Here is a 20,171-nt window from a genome sequence, read left to right as displayed (position 1 = left end):
CAAATCAACGACACATCAATTTATAATCTCCAGCTCTATCTACAAAATTAATGGGGCAGCTACTGACTTAACCCTTACCTTGCTTTTCTATAATTTACTTGTCCAATTTGGACCATACCATTAGCTGTTAAAAAGGGGTGCTTACCTAAAACATACTGACTGAATAGCGAAGATCATAAGACTGCACGGCTGTGCAGGCTGATCATGATCTGCACTGGTCATAAAGGCAGAATCGATCGTGTCCAGCATGATAAGGGTTAACAGGGAAGGTACCAGGTTACTAAATGTAATAACTGCTTAATATAATTACAAATATTACCTGTCCTTGTTTGAAGTAAACCCCTTTAGTTTCAGCATAGAGTTGTCTGACTCCTGTGTCCCCTCTGTCACCATATATGGTAATGTAAACATTGGCATCTGTACCTCCACCCCACACGTCTCCAGTAATTACATCAACTTGATATTTAATCACTGAAATCATTCAAAATAAATCTGATACATAACAAGAAAATCAGACACCAAATTAAACACATCTTTTTGATACAGCAGAACTATCAATTGATAATTTTTGTTTTAACCTACTCTCTTCAAACTAAGCTTCTTGTTTTATTAGTATTGTTATTTTTTTATTGTATCAATAAAAACTAATCAAAAGACAGCTCTTCCTTGGAGATTTCAAATCAAATCCTTATCTGGAATCACTGGCTTTATTCCGAAAAAAATATTATGAACATACACGGCAGTATAGGATCTCCAGGACGTTTTACGGCCAGCTCTCGCGTTATCTCTTGATCATCCTCATCTCTTGCTAGCCAACGACGACAACTGAAATTCAACTCCTCGCTAGTGTCCAAATCACGCATGTATACCTGTGTTTCAACAGATCATAAATGTTGTATTACAACTGTCTTCTTATAACTTCAATGGAAAATGGAGATTGCATGTTTGCATTTTTGAAATGACAAATTGCAGTCTTTGATATTTACTCAAACAACTTATTTTGCCATTTTGGGCTATCATTAAAAAAAAACTACCCGTAAAAATGGCTGTAACCAAACTTTTTTTCAGGCCAGTAAGATAAAAAAAATTGTTTACCCATATGATTATATGCTAAAAACATGTTCCCTACCTACATAGCACACAAAATATTTTGGATCCCGTTATCGCAAACAAACAATTTTTTAATTATGGCCTTGGCAAGTAACAATATGATTAAAATCGCTACCCTAAAAAGCGATTAAATGACCTGCAATTTTTCAAGAAAGCTAGATGAAGCAATCTATCTGAACACTAGCTCAACAACTGGTTCTGAAGCTACAGCTGCCATTTTATTTGCCAATTCAGTATGTAACTGAAAATAAATCACCACCAGAATGGCAACTTTTTATATGCCATACCTGGTAATTTTTCAATACAAAAAACATGTTTATGAAAATATTAGTCCAAACTTTCATTAAGTGTGGGCTCTCTGATAAAGTGAAAATTTTAATGACAAATGCAAATAGTTAAAAAATGTTTTCTGAGAAATGGGCAAGCGCCTAAAAGTTCAAGGAAGCATGATTAAGAATTGGGAATTATTGGTTATTTAAGTATTTGAGGAATTCTTGTCATGCAATCAAAGTTTTATTTAGATATCCTCTAAATAAAGCATAGTTGTGTTTTGGGTCCGATCCACCATTAACCCCAAACGTCATTCAAATGTTACAACACTGCAAAATAATGCATGCTAAAAGAAGTTATTTTACCTCATCACAAAGCCAGCCTGGGAAGTCTCCAGAGTTATCATGTGCTAGACGTATCTTGTATACTTCTCCTACATTACCAACAGATATCTGAGAACAGAAATATATACATATATTAATTATCACATGGTTAACCTTAATAGTTAACTCTTTATTAGGTCCTGTATGTTAAACAAGAGGGCCCTGAAGGCTCTGTAACGCTCACCTGAAGAAAGTAGGTTAATAGGTCACATTCATGGTCACCGAAGTCAGTTTTAAGATCAGTGTGCAAAACTGTACATGTCATCCAAATTTCAAGGCTTATCTTAAAAAACAAAGAAAGTAGGTCAGCAAGTCACATTCCACATGACCCAAATTCAAACTTGACCTAAAAATCATCAAGGTTAACATTCTGACCAAGTTTCATGAAGATACAGTCATAAATGTGGCCTCTAGAGTGTTAACAAGCTTTTCTTTTGATTTGAAGCTTTAGGCCCCATCTGACCCAGATTTGAACATGACCTAAAGATTATCAAAATTAACATTCTGACCAAGTTTTATTATGGTATGGTCATAAATGTGGACTCTAAGGTGTTAACTAGCTTTTCCTTTGATTTGACCTGGTGACCTAGTTTCTGACCCAGATTTGAACTTAACCTAAAGATCATCAAGGTTAACATTATGACCAAGTTTCATAGAGACATAATCATAAATGTAGCCTCTAGAGTGTTAACAAGCTTTAAATTTGATCTGACCTGGTGACCTAATTTTTGACCCCACCTGAGTCAGATCTGACCTTGACCTAAAGATCATCAAGGTTAACATTCTGAAAAAGTTACATTAAGATATAGTCATAAATGTCAGCTCTAGAGTATTAACATGCCTTACCTTTGATTTGACCTGGTGACCTAGTTTCTGAAGCCACTTGACTTAGATTTGAATTTGACCTAAAGATCGTCATGATTAACATTTTAACCAAGTTTCATGAAGATATGATCACAAATGTGGCCTCTAGAGTGTTAACAAGCTTTTCCTTTGAATTGACCCGGTGACCTAGTTTTTGACCCCTGACCCAGATTCCAACTTGACTTAAAGATCATCAAGATTAACATTCTGACAAAGTTTCATGAAGATAGACATAAATGTGGCCTCTAGAGTGTTAACAAGCTTTTTTTTAAATTTTACCTGGTGACCTAGTTTTTACCCCAGATGACCCAATATCGAACTCGTCCAAGATTTTATTGAGAGTAACATTCTGACAAAATTTTATTAAGACTGTGCTAAAATTGTGACATCTAGAGTGTTAACAGTCAAACTGTTAACGACGAGGACGACAGATGACTGACGACAGACACAGGGCAATCACAAAAGCTCACCTTTGAGCACTTCGTGCTCGGGTGAGCTAAAAAGTTACAAATATTTTTGTAAATACAATTTCAACAGACACATGAAACAAATGAAAGTTAATGGTACGGTCAAAATTCAAAATTAAAAAGACAGACATGTGCTGCCACTGCTATATTTACAAATTAAATTATAGTCATTAAATTTTGGTCTGGCTAAGTAATGCTCTACAGGTTACAGAAAATCACTTTTTCATTGGCCATATATTAACACTAGTTTTTTGTCTAAATATCTTTTGGGGGTGTATTATTGACATTTCAGTTGAAAAAGAGAGATAATGTTGTATTTGGAAAGGTAAAACTCATTTTCAATACCAATAGTAATAGGTCACAGCTTTAGGCAAATGTGACAGGAAAAATCTTTCATAAAATATACATGACACATTTTATGTCAGTTTTAGGATTTTTCTTCAAATGTGGTGAAGATTTGAAATCTGAAATGTGTCAAGCTGTGTGTGACAGCTCAGTGAACAATATATCACTTTTTCCACCTTAGTTTAATACACAGTCACAGCCAATATTTACCACATACTACATTGAACAACTTACAGTGAAATCATCAACCTGTCCTGGTTGGAAATTTGTACCATCTCCATGACCGAGAGTAATGGGCCCAGAATTTCCCTTGTTTCCATATACAGTAATTGTCACCTGAGCCTGGGTACCTGCAGACGGTAAGGCATTAGTTCTTGTCGTTACCCTCCATCGGCCTTCTGTAAATACAGATAAAGCGCCCTTTTTGTATAGAGTTTAAAGGTGGTCAATCACATTTAATCAACATTTAATGACATTTTTTACTTTTTGTATATTCTGGTAGAGAATTATTTAAGGAACAAAAAGACCGATTACATAGAGTTAGATTCCTATTTGAAATGTATCTTTTATCATTTTTATAAAATTTTGTAATTACTCCCCTTTAATATGAAAGTATATAAAAAGCTGGGAATTCTTTTTATTTCGATACAATGTCTAGTTTTACATTTGCATTTGATAGACATATCAACTATTGAACAATCTGAACCAAAATGCAAGTTTTAAAGCTGTGTGTAGCTTCTGAATTCATTTATTTCCAATCTATCTTGGTTGCGCAACCAAGATAGGCAAAGGGAGGTAATAATAATTTTTCAAACTTGCGTTTCTAATCAATTCCATCTAAATACATAATTTTTAATGCAAATATTTTATAAATATATTACAATATGTCTAATATTTATACATTTCCTTAGGCAAAGTATGTTTATCAAATTTATACTTATGATAAAATAACTCTATCTTGGTTGGGCAACTAGGATAGGAAAATGAAATTTTAAAAATACCTCCAGTGAAAATCTAATTTGTATTAAGTGTTAAGTGAACATAAATGAGTGTAAATGATCAGATGCTAAAGTTTCGAACAAATCCGTTACATGGCCAAAATCTGATTATCCGCCTTTAAAAGAACTTCTGACAATATCAAGAATCCTCAATTCCTTGATAATTAACAGTGAAACAAGGCTCACTCTAGCATCAATGGCTTCAGTAGCCAGATCCACCTGAGTAATTCATGTGCTCCCTATGCCCTTCTACATTCTTTGTCTGGACTGCTAAACACCCTGGATAACTCTAGCATTTTGCTCATCCCCTTGAGAATAATTGGTTTCACTGCCTTGTATTTTCCCCAAGTTTTCGGACCCCACTGAGTCTATGGACACAATAAAAACTTGTAAAAACAATCATTTCTAATCCTTAAATTTGGGACTTAGTATATATCTCATTTGCTGACAAAGTAAAAGGTAAGCCTGAATAAACTTTATTTCCTTAGTTTGGCAATGCAAATCACTGGTGTTGGGGGTTAATAAGGTACGGATACTACAAAACATCATCAAGAAGCACAAGAAAAAGTAAACCAGAAGGGTAAAAAATATATATCTTATTTTCTTATTTTTTCTGTTTGTGTGTGTGTGATTTGGGGGGAGGGGTTTAAGGGTTAAGGGTTAAGGGTTAAGGGTGTGGAATATGTCCAAAATTAAACCTTAGACATATACCAAACAACCATTTTGACAACTATTTCTCTCTCATTGCAAGCAGGCCGCTCAACAAAAAATGACTCAAAACCTTTGACCTATGTTTTAACTTATCAGAGCGATCTTGATCCTAGTAGAGGTATAGGTACTGAAAGGTAAACAATGTTTCCAGGCTATTTAAACAGCTGTCAGTACCATTAGACTGAAAATTGTACTTACTAGTTTTGGCAAGTCTTTCTCTTTTATTCTGCATTCTACTTTGCATACTGAACCGGCTTCCCATGCTCATGCGGGTACGAGTCCGGCTCTGGATGTTGCCGTCCATGCCCAAAGGAATGAAGTGCTCAGTCCCAGCAGCAACCACACTGTCCGGTCCATTCATCAGTTTCTGTAGACCATCAATCTGCAAAAAGTTGCAGCTGTTACTATTCTTAGTTTTCAGCTTGTTTTTTTTTTTAATCAAATGGTTACAGTATAGCTCATATGGTGACCCCAGATACTCTACAGGAATTTCTTACAACACGCTGGCACCAATGTTAAATGACAAACCTTGCCTAATCAATCCTAAAATTTCCTTGTGAGGTTCTAAACAGTTCCAGAGCAACAGATAAGCTGCATATTTTCATAAATATGCAAATAAAGATGTAAAATTCGCCATTCAAAATACCATAATGTATATCAAAACCTATGACTTTGTGTAAATTCAAAACTTGCAATTTGATGCCTGTGTAACACACTTCAACTCAAAATTAAATAGACTGAAATGAACAGCAGTGTTCAAAATGATAAATTACATCATGCCAAGTGTTTTTGTTTTTCCATTAGTTTAGATGGATGAACTGATGGGTGGATGGAGAACATGTTTCATTCTTCAAACTGTGCTAAATACACAGATAATAAGAGCTGTCAGTGGACAGCGCTCGACTATTCTCAGTGCTTGATAGTATAATATAAGCTATGAGTAAAACTACAACATTACAATAAGCATATTCTAAGTTGAAAAGGGGCCAAAATTCAGTCAAAATGCTTGATAGAGTTGCCTCCTCCTTTTTACAGACTGGGGTCATGATGGTAAACAAGTATGCAAAATATCTAAGCAATATCTCAATGGACTTTGAAAATATTTGGGGTGGTATGCAAACTTTAACATTTATTCTAAGTCGAAAAGGGGCCATAATTCAGTCAAAATGCTTGATAGAGTTGCCTCCTCCTTTTTACAGACTGGGGTCATGATGGTAAACAAGTATGCAAAACATCAAAGCAATATCTCAATGGACTTTGAAAATATTTGGGGTGGTACGCAAACTTTAACATTTGTGTGATGCTCACGCTCACACCGACGCTGGGGCGAGTAGGATAGCTCCCCTATTCTTCGAATAGTCGAGCTAAAAATTGGTTTATGACATTTGAATGACAAACCAAATTCTTAACATTATAAGCCAAATGGTGGAAACACAGAATGTTAGATGTTAATTATTGTTTTTATCAAGCTCAAAACAGTTAAAAAGTAACAGGCATTATATTGGGGACAATTGCTGTGGTTTTTTTTACAAACAAATTTTCATGACGTTCTGTTAAAAAATACCAGTTACCACACTTAAATTTAAAAAAAAAAACAACATTTCTTGTAGACAGAAAAATATTTTGAGCAGCAGATGTTATGCATGAGAAAATTTGTCTACAACACTTTCACTGAAATACTGCCACACAAGCTATAACTGATCAAAGTTGTAAATTAACTTACTGTTTAGATAATCAAAATGAAATACAGGAATATGTAATTGTAATAAAAATACCCATTTCAGTTTAGCCAGTATGCAATTCAAATCCAAATGATGCAGAAATACCTACATGTAAACAGCTCTGGAAATATATCTGTTGCTCTGAAACCCACAATGTTAAGGGGAAAGTTATTCAAAATGACATACCTTAACTATTCGGCCACAGAGACCCCAAAATTGTTATTAAAATCATATTCAGAATACTGAAAAATATCACCAGTCGAGGGACACAAATTTTCATTTTTACAGGAGTTACCTCAAACCTTAAAAATAAAATCCCTATGTAAAATGCATTTTTTTTTTTTATTTAAAATTAACAAATTTTGTCACTAAAAAGTCCTTACTTAATACCTAGTAAGAGAAAGGGGTTTCTTTGCTTATTCTCTGCAAAGGAGTATGCTAAAGTTAGTTTTTAATTGCTTATGCCAGTTATATTTAATTTATAGAATTTTTACAAACAGTTGGAATTTTTTGATCAGTGCATTAAATTCAAATTCAAAATACCTGTAATCATGAATTTAAGCATCATGTCAAAAAATGTATAAGGTTATAACACAGAAACTTTTGAGTATAACTTAGGCCAACATTTATTCACACCATGTAACCATATCATTATTTTTGTTCAAATGTCTGCCAGATAGGCTATAAGCGCATTATATAGTAAACTATTTATTAAATAAAGCTATACAAACAAGAGATCACAGAGTGATCTTGGTGCCCATCATTGAGCCATTTTTGAATGTTCCAAATTTCAAGATTAGCTCAAGGTCAAAATCAAGGTCAAATTTCATTTCCGTACACAAAACTGTGCATGTGGTCCATGCATGTGGTCCATGCATGTGGTCCAACTTTGAAAGCTGTAGCTTGAGAAAAGTGGAAGTAGGTCACTACATCAATTTCAAGGTCAAAGTTCATTTCGGTATAAAAAAAACTATGCATGTGCTTCAAATTTGAAGGCTGTAGCTAGAGAAATGTGAAAGTAGGTACTAGGTAAAAATCAATGTCAAATTTTTATTCAAAACACAAAAATATGCATGTGGTCCAAATTTGAAGTCTGTAGCTTGAGAAATGTGAAAGTAGGTCACTAGGTCAATCTCAAGATCAACGTTCATTTCGGTACACAAAACTATGCATGTGGTCCAAATTTGACGGCTGTAGCTTGAGAAATGTGAAAGTAGGTCACTAGGTCAAAATCAAGGTCAAATTTCATTTCGGAACACAAAACTATGCATATCATGGTCCAAATTTGAAGCCTGTACCTTCAAAAATGTTAAAGTAGGTCACTAGGTCAATGTCAAAGTCAAAGATTTTTTCGGTGCACAAAACTATGCATGTGGTCCAAATTTGAAGCCTGTACCTTCAAAAATGTTAAAGTAGGTCACTAGGTCAATGTCAAAGTCAAAGATTTTTTCGGTGCACAAAACTATGCATGTGGTCCAAATTTGAAGCCTGTACCTTCAAAAATGTGAAAGTAGGTCACTAGGTCAATGTCAAGGTCGAAGTTTTTTTCAGTGCACAAAACTATGCATGTAGTCCAAATCTGAAGGCTGTAGCTACAGAAATGTGAAAGTAGGTCACTAGGTCAAGATCAAGGTCAACATATGTCAAGGTTCATCTTGCCACTCAAAACTATACATGTGGTCCAAATTTGAATATTGTAAGTTATTGAAAAGAAGATTTTAAAAGCTTTTCCCTATATAAGTCTATATGAACCATGTGACCCCCGGGGCGGGGCCATATTTGACCCTAGGGGGATAATTTGAACAAACTTGGTAGAGAACCACTAGATGATGCTACATTACAAATATCAAAGCCCTAGGCTTTGTGGTTTGGACAAGAAGATTTTCAAAGTTTTTCCCTATATAAGTCTATGTAAACCATGTGACCCCCAGGGCGGAGCCATATTTGACCTTAGGGGAATAATTAGAACAATCTTAGTAGAAGACCACTGGATGATGTCGCATACAAAATATCAAAGCCCTAAGCCCTGTGGTTTTCGACAAGAGGTTTTTCAAAGTTTTTCCCTATATAAGTCTATATAAACCATGTGACCCCCGGGGCGGGGCCATATTTGACCCAAGTGAAATAATTTGAATCAACTTGGTAGAGGACCACTAGATGATGCTACATACCAAATATCAAAGCCCTAGGCTCTGTGGTTTTGGACAAGAAGATTTTCAAAATTTTTCCCTATATACATGTAAATCTATGTAAATTATAGAAATAAACAAAGGGCCATAACTTACTCAAAAATTGTTGAACCAGTCTGATTTTCAGGGGGACACAACTAGGGTACTAATACATCATTCTGACAAAGTTTGGTCAAAATCCCCCCAGTAGTTTCTGAGGAGATGTGATAACGAGAAATTGTTAACGGACGGATGGATGGACGGAAGGACGACGGACCACGGACGCAGAGTGATTTGAATAGCCCACCATCTGATGATGGTGGGCTAAAAAAAATGTACTAAAGATTGGATAATTTGCACGTCACTTTGATTTAGCAATTTGGTAGATACCGATATATTTAAGTTATCAAGAATATACACTCCGTAGTTCATTTGCATCATTGGAGATAATGCTTCTTAACATTCACAGAAGTTATGCATCTGAGTGTTCGAAATCCTTGCAAATACATGTCAACAACGCAGTCAACAATAATTTAGTTAAAAAGAATCTATTCTCTTTATACTTACCGGTGTGCCATCAATTGTGTATAATTTCCGAACAGCAAACTGAAACACATGACTTAAATCTTTTAACACTTGTTCAAATGTTTGTGCAGTTCTCCTGTTCAGCAACACAGAATGTTTGATTGTTGGTTCTCCATTTTTCATCACAATAGTGTTCTTTGGGGTTACACGTGAATAAACCTTTGACAAGTCATATCCTGGCCTAAATCCTGCTATATTCTTAGCACTGCGAATGTCTGATTCCCTCAAGAGGTTATTATACCCTCTACGTCCACTGTCTGGTCTAACAGTGTGCCAGACGTATCTAGATTGTACACGTTGGATATCAAGTCCTCTCGCATATTTACGATTCGATGAACATACATAATGGCCATCATTTGTTAAGTCTTCTAAATTATGAACTCTGTGTTGACCTCTTGGGGTATGAATACTACGTACACCAAATGGAAGCTTTCTCATACGTACAGAAAGATCTCGTGCAACAGTTTCTATTTTCTTATATTTTCTTGGATGAATAACCACTTTAACTGGCTTGAAAGTGTAGTCATCGTCTATGTAGAAGAAACATGATTTAGCATCATGCGTGGCTGTTAGTGATGTTCGATTATCCACATCCACTGGAGACCGTCTCCCCATATCAACCATGCTCTTGGTTTCCACATCCCCACGTTTCCCACCTCTACGCAAAGGCGGTAACTCTCTTTTCCGACCTGGTGGAGGATTTGGTACCTTTTTTCCTGCAGCGCCCCTACCCCTGGTTCTACCTTTATCTTCTTCCTCATCTTTTTCGTCTTGACGTATTTTTGGGAGTCTCCTAGGTTTCTTCTGAACTGTTGCCATGGTTACTATATCAAAACATCACTCTATAAAACAAAGTAAAATTCTTAAAACAAAATCCAGTTCTAAGATACATTTATAATTCAACAAAAATTAAAATAACTACTAATATTTACACTGTTATGTAACCACTTATTCCATTGTCTCAGTCAAATTTGCTTGGAAAGATGCTTATCTTCATGCAATTAATTTATTTTGAATAAACAAGATTTCTGTCCAGCAAAAAAGGACCTCTACTGGAAGGGGCATTTGTCTTATTGGCTGCAACAGGAACTGCACTTTTACATAATGATGTCACAAAATAGTGAATAAATAATACAATGGTGTTCTCAAAACCTTACTTTCCTTTTTCTGCCCTGGAGATATTCCACTTAAACAAGAGCTGTCGGAGGACAGTAACGTTGGACTATTCAACAGCCTTGTCAATTGAATGAATACAAAAGTCGAAAAAGGGGCATACTTCAGTAAAAAAGCAAAACAGGGTTATGGAACCTGCATAGTGCTTATCAGCTCATGACAGTGGACAAGTGTATGAAGTTTCAATCCATTCCAATTTGTGGGTACTGAGGTACCAGCTTACATATAAGAATTTAACCAAAAACTCCCAAGTTGAAAAAGGGGCATAACTTTGTAAAATGCAAAGTAGAGTTATTGACCATTTGCACTGCATGTCATATCATGATAGGGAACAAGTGTGTGAAGTTTCAATCCTTTCATATGTGGATCCAGTGGATACTGAGATACCAGCTTACATACAAAAACTTAACCAAAAACTGCTAAGTCGAAAAAGGGGCATAATTTAAAAAAAAAATGAATAGAGTTATTGGACCTGCCTTGTCCATGTCAGATCATGACAGTGAACAAGTGTGTGAAGTTTCAATCCATTCCCATTAGTGAGTACTGAGATACCAGCTTACATACAAAACCAAAAAACAAAAATTTCTAAGTCAAAAACGGGGCATAATTTTGTAACAAGAGCTGTCGGAGGACAGCAACGCTCGACTATTCAACAGCCTTGTCAATTGAATGAATACAAAAGTTGAAAAAGGGGCATAATTTTGTAAAATGCAAAGTAGAGGTATTGAACCTCTGTACTGCATGTCATATCATGACAGTGAACAAGAGTGTGAAGTTTCAATCCTTTCCAATTTGTGGATACTGAGATACCAGCTTACATACAAAAACTTAACAAAAAACTGCTAAGTCAAAGGGGCATAATTTTGTAAAAATGCCAAGTAGAGTTATGGGACCTTCACAGTGCATGTTAGATCATGACAGTGAACAAGTGTGTGAAGTTTCAATCCATTCTAATTAGTGGATACTGAGATATCATATTACATACAAAAATTTAACCAAAAACTGCTAAGTCGAAAAAGGGGCATAATTTAAAAAAAAAAAAGAGTGTAGAGTTATTGGACTTGCTTAGTGCATGTCAGATCATGATAGTGAACAAGTATGTAATGTTTCAATCCATTCCCATTAGTAAGTACTGAGATACCAGCTTACATACAAAACCTTAACCAAAAATTTCTAAGTCGAAAAAGGGGCATAATTTTGTAAAAAAGCAAAATAGAGTTATGGAACCTGTGCAATGTAGATCAGTTCATCACAGTGAATAAGTGTGTGAAGTTTCAATCCATTCCCACAAGTGGTTACTGAGTTACCAGCTTACACACAAAACCTTAACCAAAAATTTCTAAGTCGAAAAAGGGGCATAATTTTGTAAAAAAGCAAAATAGAGTTATGGAACCTGTGCAATGTAAGTCAGTTTGTCACAGTGAATAAGTGTGTGAAGTTTCATTCCATTCCCACAAGTGGTTACTGAGATACCAGCTTACATACAAAACCTTAACCAAAATCGGGACGCGGACGCATGGGCGAGTGCAATAGCTCACTATTCTATGAATAGTCAAGCTAAAAATGTAAAATGGAGTTAAGGAACCTGTGCAATGTAAGTCAGTTTATCACAGTGAATAAGTGTGTGAAGTTTCAATCCATTCCCACAAGTGGTTACTGAGATACCAGCTTACATACAAAACCTTAACCAAATCGGAATGTGGACGCCGACGTCAACGCTGAAGCGGACGCCAACGCATGGGTGAGTCCAGTAGCTCTACTATTCTATGAATAGTCAAGCTAAAAACACATCCACAGATCTTTTTTGAAGGAAAGCCATAATACACATGTATGAAAGTAAAAAACATGACTATAACATTAAATGTCCAAAGTCACATTTGTATTTCACACTAACAGGTTAAAACTTACGTTGTTTAGAAATCGAAGTTTGAGTAAAGTAATAACAATGACATAATGAAAATGCATCAAAATAACATAAAATTCTAAATAAAAAGGAGGTATAATTCATGACATATTGGTGTAAGAGTTAAAGGCCTTGTGTCATATGATGTGGGTGATGATGTGGAACAACTGTTTTGTTTTTAATCAAATCCATTTAGTAATAAGTGAAACAGGGTGAAAATGCATTAAAACTTTAACCTGAAATTTAAAGTAAAAGAAGATAATTCATAAAATATATGGGGGTGAGAGTTGTGGGCCTTGTATCATATGATGTGGGTGATACTATGGTTAGTAGTATTTGTCTGCAGTACTTATTTCAGTCACGCACAGTATAATTTAGCTATAATGCATTGTTAACTTATAGAAACAAGAGCTGTCTGTAAGACAGCACGCTTGACTTTTCTCGGTGCTTCACTCTGAATTAAGAGTTTTGCCAGTAAAAGGGGCTCAACTCATTCAAATATATAATCAGAATTATGGGGATTGTTTCTCCTGATGTAGACCTTGATAGTAAATAACTACTATAAGTTTCAAGTTAAAAGCTTTGATAGTAACAGAGATATTTCACTTTATCAAAAACTTTAACAAAAAAAAATCCAAATTAAAGGGGCATAACTCTGTCAAAATTCAAATCAGAGTTATTGGGATTCTTTCTCCTGGTATAGACTTTGATAGTAAATAACTAGTTTAAGTTTCAAGTCAATAGCTTTGATAGTAACAGATATTTGACTTGATCATTAACTTTAACCAACGGCGCCGGCGACCGGGGGTGAGTGCAATAGCTCTACCTTTTCTTCGAAAATTCGACTTAAAAATCAGTATTTAATAGCAATAACTTAAGCAATAGCACAATTTTAAAGTAACAGACTTAACTAAGTAATTACTTAAGTTTTCTGACTGAAATCTGGGTCTGATGTAGATGAAAAAGTCAAAATTGAAGATGTAAAAAGGGCAAAAACAAGCATTTGAAATAACAGACTAAGCAAAGCAATTAATTAATTTTTTGTTTGAAACTGGGGCCTGTTTTATGTTTCAAGCAGATCCATTTTGTTATAACAGAGACAGAGTGAAAGTGCAGCAAACTTTAACCTGAAGTTCTAAGAAAAAAGAGGGGATAATTCGTGAGATATTGGTGCAAGAGTTATGGCCCTTGTGTCCTATGAATGTGGGTGAGGATGAGGAATAACTACTTTAAGTCTGAAGTGAATCCATCAAGTAATAACAGAGATTAAGTTAAAGTGCATCAAAACTTTAACCAATGTGTGGACGTAGAGCCCACATGGACGCCAGGGCAAGTAGGACAGCTCTCCATATACTTTGCATAATCGAGCTAAAAAGTAAAAGTTGTCTGTGAAGCTAAATGTCAGAACAAAAAGCAGATAACCACACTGACATAAAGAAGCATTTATTTCCTATTTGCACAGTAATTTAAGTGAATTCAATGTTGGATGCAAAATAACAGCCCATTCCACTAATTTCTGGAGCAGTTTCCCACATAGGTTATAGGTAGTGAGTCAAGTGATTATTGATAAACTTAAAAACAAACAAACTACTTCAGGTTCAAAACCTCAGTTTTCCAGCTCAGCAGTCTGCATATCAACTACTAGACTACTGCTGCTCTTTACCTAATATTAATAGCAACTATAAATGTTTACAACTTTAAAAAGATGAAGCTCAGACACGCTTTATCATGCATCTTTCTAAATAAGTGACTTAAGAGGGGTTATATCTATAATGGATTTCTTCATCCCTTTAGAAGCCAAATTAATCTTGTATGTGATAAAAATATGATTTGAATGAACAAGTTAAACCTAGCAATAAGCAAAATATTATTTTCATGAACCATACGAAGCGATTCAACCTGAATAATATTTTTCCATAAATGAGAACATCAATATCTATAACTGGCATACAATACCTCAATTTCAAAGTAATTTCACTGCAAATAAAATTTTATTCATTTCACTAATCAAATCATATTTACTCACACACAATGCGTATTAATGGTGGAGTGGTAGATCTGTTGATGCAGGTTCGATTTCTCAGGATAAAACTTACGTACATTTTCATTTACCGTAATAATTCTATTTATAGCCCATGCTCTAATAAACGCCCAGTCCCGACTTTTTGTAAAAAAAACGGCCTTTTTTTAGAAAAAAATCAAAAATACGATGTTATCTAATAAGCGCCCATCCTATGAATCTTAGAAAATAATCCTACCTTTATCAGTTAAACAGCAAGTTTTCTTATTTCCCTTCTGATGTAAGATCGTACATCACTTTTCTTGTCTTTAATTCCAAATATATGAACACGATACTTTTCAGGTTCTAATATGCATGTCGGTATAGTTCCGAAAGGATGATTATTTTTATGAACATAACCTAATATGGCTGCTTTAACTGAAACTAACACACATGCCGCCATATCATATATACATGTAATGTGTATTGACCTAGTGACATGTGCTAATGCAAAGGCGCGCGCTTTTCGTAATTACGTCACATCATAGTCTGGCATTTCGAGACAGGGGTTCCGCAAGGGAAATTTAATCAATACTGGATTCAAGGCGCTTTGATCTAAAACAATAGGGTGTTGTTTAAATTTGCTCGAAATTGACAGAATCACGACAAAAAATACTTAATACTATATTCATGACAGAATAAATTAAATTTAATCATGTATTTTGTGAGTTTAGCTTGGCCGGTTATAGTACCGATCTAGTATGGCCGATATCGATTTTTGTATGACTATCACATCATCACTTTCTTACAGTCACCTATATGTTCGAAAATAAATATTGCATCAAGATTTTGAATGTTTGCTGGTGATTTGTCTCTAATATTCGCCCATCCCTAACTTTTGAGCCGACCATGTTTCTAATAAACGCCCGGGCTATAAATAGAATTATTACGGTATTTTATAAAAATTAAATTTTTTATGACATTTTTCACTTTTTATTTGTTTGATATTTGTTTAAGGAAAAAAGTTCTGTTTCACACAGCAAGTGCCATTTCAAAAAAATGGAGGTTTTCTTTAAGAAATAATTTATAGCAAAACAGTGTTTTAACACAGTGTCAATATACAAAATGGGCGGTAATATGTCAAGCGTAATAATTTCAAGAGGGCGTAGCCCGAGTGAGTTATTTCGTACAACATATAACCGCCGGAGTTTATAGTGTTAAAACACTGTTTTGCTATAAATTATTTTGATTCTATTACGTCTTTTATCATAAAATTTAGATCAAATGTGATAGAACTGTTTTTTCGCGAATGGATGGTGCCAAATGGTAGCTCGTTACACTCCTTTGTTTATACACGCCTGGTCCGGAAATGGTAATACGTCTTGCGGAATAGTTCAGTTAGAGCGCAAATGATGGCAAATTATTCTGCACAGTGAATTACCAACTCTGAGTGAGTAGGTGTGTAAATTAATCAAGATAGTTGTGCTCTGTGACATTCTGTTTTACACGTGTTTTAAAGTAAAATATTTGACCAAATTTGAAAGCGTTATTTCTCGATGCGTACATGGCACTAAATATCACGTCGACATGATGTCAACATAATATTGTTGTGATGATTAAAGCATTGCCTAGTCATATTCGAATGTCTTTAATAAAATTTTGTAATTACTTCCCTTTAAAGTGGCTGTGACTGCATTTTGATTTCAATAGAAATTCTATTTGATAGGTATAAGGATAATTCAACAATTTGAACCAAAAGGCAAGCTATATTCTTGTTTGCATAACCAAGACAGACAAAAGGGAAGTAAACATAATTTCAGAAATGTGTATACTGAACTGCTCTTATTTATATGATTTAATTGCAAAGTTTTGACAAAAGTAATATAAATGTGTTTTTAAATTCCTATGCTTCCTTAGGCATAATTGGTTTATCAAATTTAACATTATGCCAAAAAGGTCTATGTTTGTTGAGCTACATGTACCAAGTCATTTCAAAAATACTTCCAGACAATATCTTACAATGCAATAGAAAAAATGTGAACAATCATTGAACAACTCAATTTGTCATTAAACAAAGGTCAGATAATGTTCTTCGTGATCATATGCTGACACTTGACTGGAAACAATAGGACATCACTACGAAATGATTAATTACGCAAGAATTTCATGTTTGTCAAATGGCAATTCGTGGAAATAATTCGTGGATGTCAACTTGAACTAAAATAATGGAATTACTGTTCGTGATAATTTGGTTTGACCACACGAATCCGAAATAGTCCAACTATATTAATGACACAATACAACATGTACATCATACTCCGATAAATAATCCCATATTATCATAATATTAATTAGACATTAAATGAAAATAAACAGGGTCTTCTTGTTGTTTATCATATGATTTACAAACGTTTATCATTCAGATGCTTGAATATTTCACCAATGCACATCTAAAATCTGAACCTAGGTAAATCAGACAAGAGGCCCAAATAGGCCTAAGTCGCTCATCTGAGGCAGACCTTGACCTAAATATTTTTTGTAACAAAGTAATAAATCTAAAAAGGAATAAAAAATTATTCATTTTTTTAAATTTTAAATTTAAAAAATAATAAAAAAAATTGAAAATCCACCCTAAGCAATGCCAAGGTCTTGATTAACAGTTTCAAACAAATCCTCTACTTCATCAAAATCTGACTGAAAACCTTTGTTTTTAAATAAAAGAAACAAAACAAAACATTTCGCATTTTCAACTGAACAGTATCGAAAGTAGATCTACATCTTAGTAACACTTTGCACAAATATTTATAGACTTCAAATGTTTAATAATAATTAAAAAACAAACCTCCTTCATACCATTAAAACTGAATCTGTTTACAACTTCTTCTTGTAAACAGTGTATTAAAAACTCATAAATTTAACATTTTACACAAATCATTTATCAAAGCTAGCAAGTTTAAACAATCATATCCATTGAAAAAAAATATTTCCACAACAGTTCAAACAAACACCATTTTAATCTAGCAATTTCGATCAATGACAAATTCAATATTTGTCAGAGTAGAAAGAGGGAAAAGTGTGAAACAATTGTTGAATGTATCAAATTTCAAAAACAAGATACAAAAATATATAGAAAACTGTTGTGTTACAAAACAAATCTTATGATCTGAAACAATGCTAAAAAGTTATGCACAAGTGATTCTTCAAAATTAGATCCAATGTCAAATTAATCACTGCTAAAGAAGTAATAAGTACAAAGTAGTAAATAAAAGATAAGCCTATTATGTTATTTACACCTTAAAGAAAAATAACAAAACTTAAAACAAAACTAAAAGATAAAAGAAAATGTGAAACAGCTAGCCTGTTTGTAGGCTTAACAAACAAGTTGTACAATCAAGCAGATTCTAAGAAACCTGTTTACATGCTCATCTTTCACCAAATGTAAATGTTAAAAAGAGACATACTTTTGACAAAATGTAAGCTAGAGTTATGTCACTTGACCTATGGTGTCATCTCCATATTTAAGCCAAAGATTTGTGTGGTGGTTGACACCATCTAGCCCAGTAGATTCTGAGAAACATGTTGATATGCTGAACTTCTGTGAACCTGATGCAGAAGCTGACAAAAAGGTGATTCCATGTGCTCTATTAAAGGGAGTCAATGGCACAGTGGTAAACATGTTGGACTACATTGCTACCAATCCTAGTTCAATTCCCTGCTGCAAATGAATATAGACTGAAGTTCTGAGAACTAGGTGATTACTTAAACTGGAACAGTTTCCAGCCATACAGGCTTGCGTTTATGCAGGGGAGATAAATATGACACCTTCTGTGGGCTTTGATTCATCTGTGGCATTGGATACCAATGTTATATAAAAAATGTTTACCTTTATTTTAAAAAAATATATCAAATGGTCAAGCTAATAAAAATGAATGTCAATAATGATGAACACTTTTTAATAGTTTTAAAAGATAGTGGTACTGTTATTTCATTGTGCTTAGGAGACTCTAAGAAACAATATGGTAAAACATGAGGATGTGTTAACAGGACTGGGAAAGAAAATATGTTTGTAGAGAATACTATGTACAAAGAGGAAGACTAACAAAAATTTAGGGGTTGGATCAGGATGCTATTCATAGTGACCTTGCCCTTTGGTCCCCAAAGCAAAAGCAATCTTCCCTTTCACTAAGACCATTCTCCAACTTTGATAATGTACAAAAATTAACAGCTGTAAAGTTTAATTAAAATTCCATAGTTCAGTGATGTGGTTCTTGTTTCAGTATGCAAAATATGACTAAACAAAGAAATCATTGAACTTACTCAATATATACTTAATACCATGCCAATATCTGTGTTTCGCAGTTCAGTTCACAGACAGTACCAACAGAAACAAATTTTAAAGACATCACCGAAAAAGTGGTAGCATGAGCAATGTACGGCAAGTATTAATTTCTAAAAATACGCCATATCAACCAGTCGAATCTTGTCTTCTCAGAGCCGAAGGATTGGGGATGCACACATGGCAAGCCATTCTCACAGAGCACACAATGTACAACAGCAATGGATTTCAACTGTTGTAAAAATAATTGCCCTGTGTGTGTTTGATTGTTTTCTCAGGTCGTTGAGGCGGGGGGATGAACTTCTGGTCCTTTCAATCTTTATTTTTGCATGACATATAAGGAGATGTGAAATAGAATTGTTTTAACTGCTTTGTTCACTCCCTGTGGTATGAATAATATTAAATGAAGACATGTGTAAGAGAAGCAAGCTGAAATTTCAAGCTAATTAATAGCATACATTAACATATGTATATAAAGACATATATATCCCCTTGAATAACGATTATGTAATATGAAAATTCTTGTTTGTTGCTCTGGATTATTATTTATGTAATGTAATTATGATTTGCGGGTGGAGAAAGCACAAAAAGAGCTGTCGGAAGACAGCAATGTTCGACTATTCAACAACCTTGTCACTTGAATGTATACGAGTCGAAAAAGGGGTATTATTTTGAAAAAATGAAAATTAGTTATGGTAAAACGCATATAACAGGTCATCACAGTGGAGAATGTGTGAATGTACATAACAAACTACTTTATCTACATAACAAATTATGATTTGCACCGAATATACTGGTAAATGCACTTGACAAACTATTAATTGTACAGAACAAACTACTAAATGCACAGCACAAACTAAGATATGTACCGGACAAACTAGTAAATGTCAAAACAAACTGCTTTATCTACATAACAAATTATGATTTGTACCGAATATATTGGAAAATGCATATGACGAACTATCAATTGTACAGCACAAACTTAGTGAATGCACAGCACAAACTAAAATATGTACAGGACAAACTAGTAAATATACATAACAAACTGCTTTATCTACATAACAAATTATGATTTGTACCGAATATACTGGAAATGGCACATGACGAATATCAATCATTAATACACCGATAATTGGTA

General features: G+C 34.3%; 1 protein-coding gene across 1 annotated transcript in view; it reads right to left on the bottom strand.

Annotated features, from left to right (window-relative positions):
- The window catches only part of LOC123525919 (lipoxygenase homology domain-containing protein 1-like), a 231,377-nt gene that overhangs the window by 210,756 nt on the left and 450 nt on the right, over positions 1-20,171 (bottom strand). Inside the window, exons 2-7 of the mRNA XM_053537880.1 lie at positions 9,605-10,464; positions 5,347-5,530; positions 3,674-3,837; positions 1,746-1,832; positions 737-869; positions 320-471 (exon numbers count right to left, since the gene is read on the bottom strand). Of these exons, the coding sequence (XP_053393855.1) occupies positions 320-471; positions 737-869; positions 1,746-1,832; positions 3,674-3,837; positions 5,347-5,530; positions 9,605-10,441 (1,557 nt within the window). The 5' untranslated portion in view covers positions 10,442-10,464. The remainder of the gene's footprint in view (positions 1-319; positions 472-736; positions 870-1,745; positions 1,833-3,673; positions 3,838-5,346; positions 5,531-9,604; positions 10,465-20,171) is intronic.

The sequence above is a fragment of the Mercenaria mercenaria genome, chromosome 3 (assembly GCF_021730395.1).
Source record: "Mercenaria mercenaria strain notata chromosome 3, MADL_Memer_1, whole genome shotgun sequence".
NCBI lineage: Eukaryota > Metazoa > Mollusca > Bivalvia > Venerida > Veneridae > Mercenaria > Mercenaria mercenaria.
The sequence above is the reverse complement of the archived record's forward strand: the minus strand, read 5'-3'. Positions and strand labels throughout refer to the sequence as shown.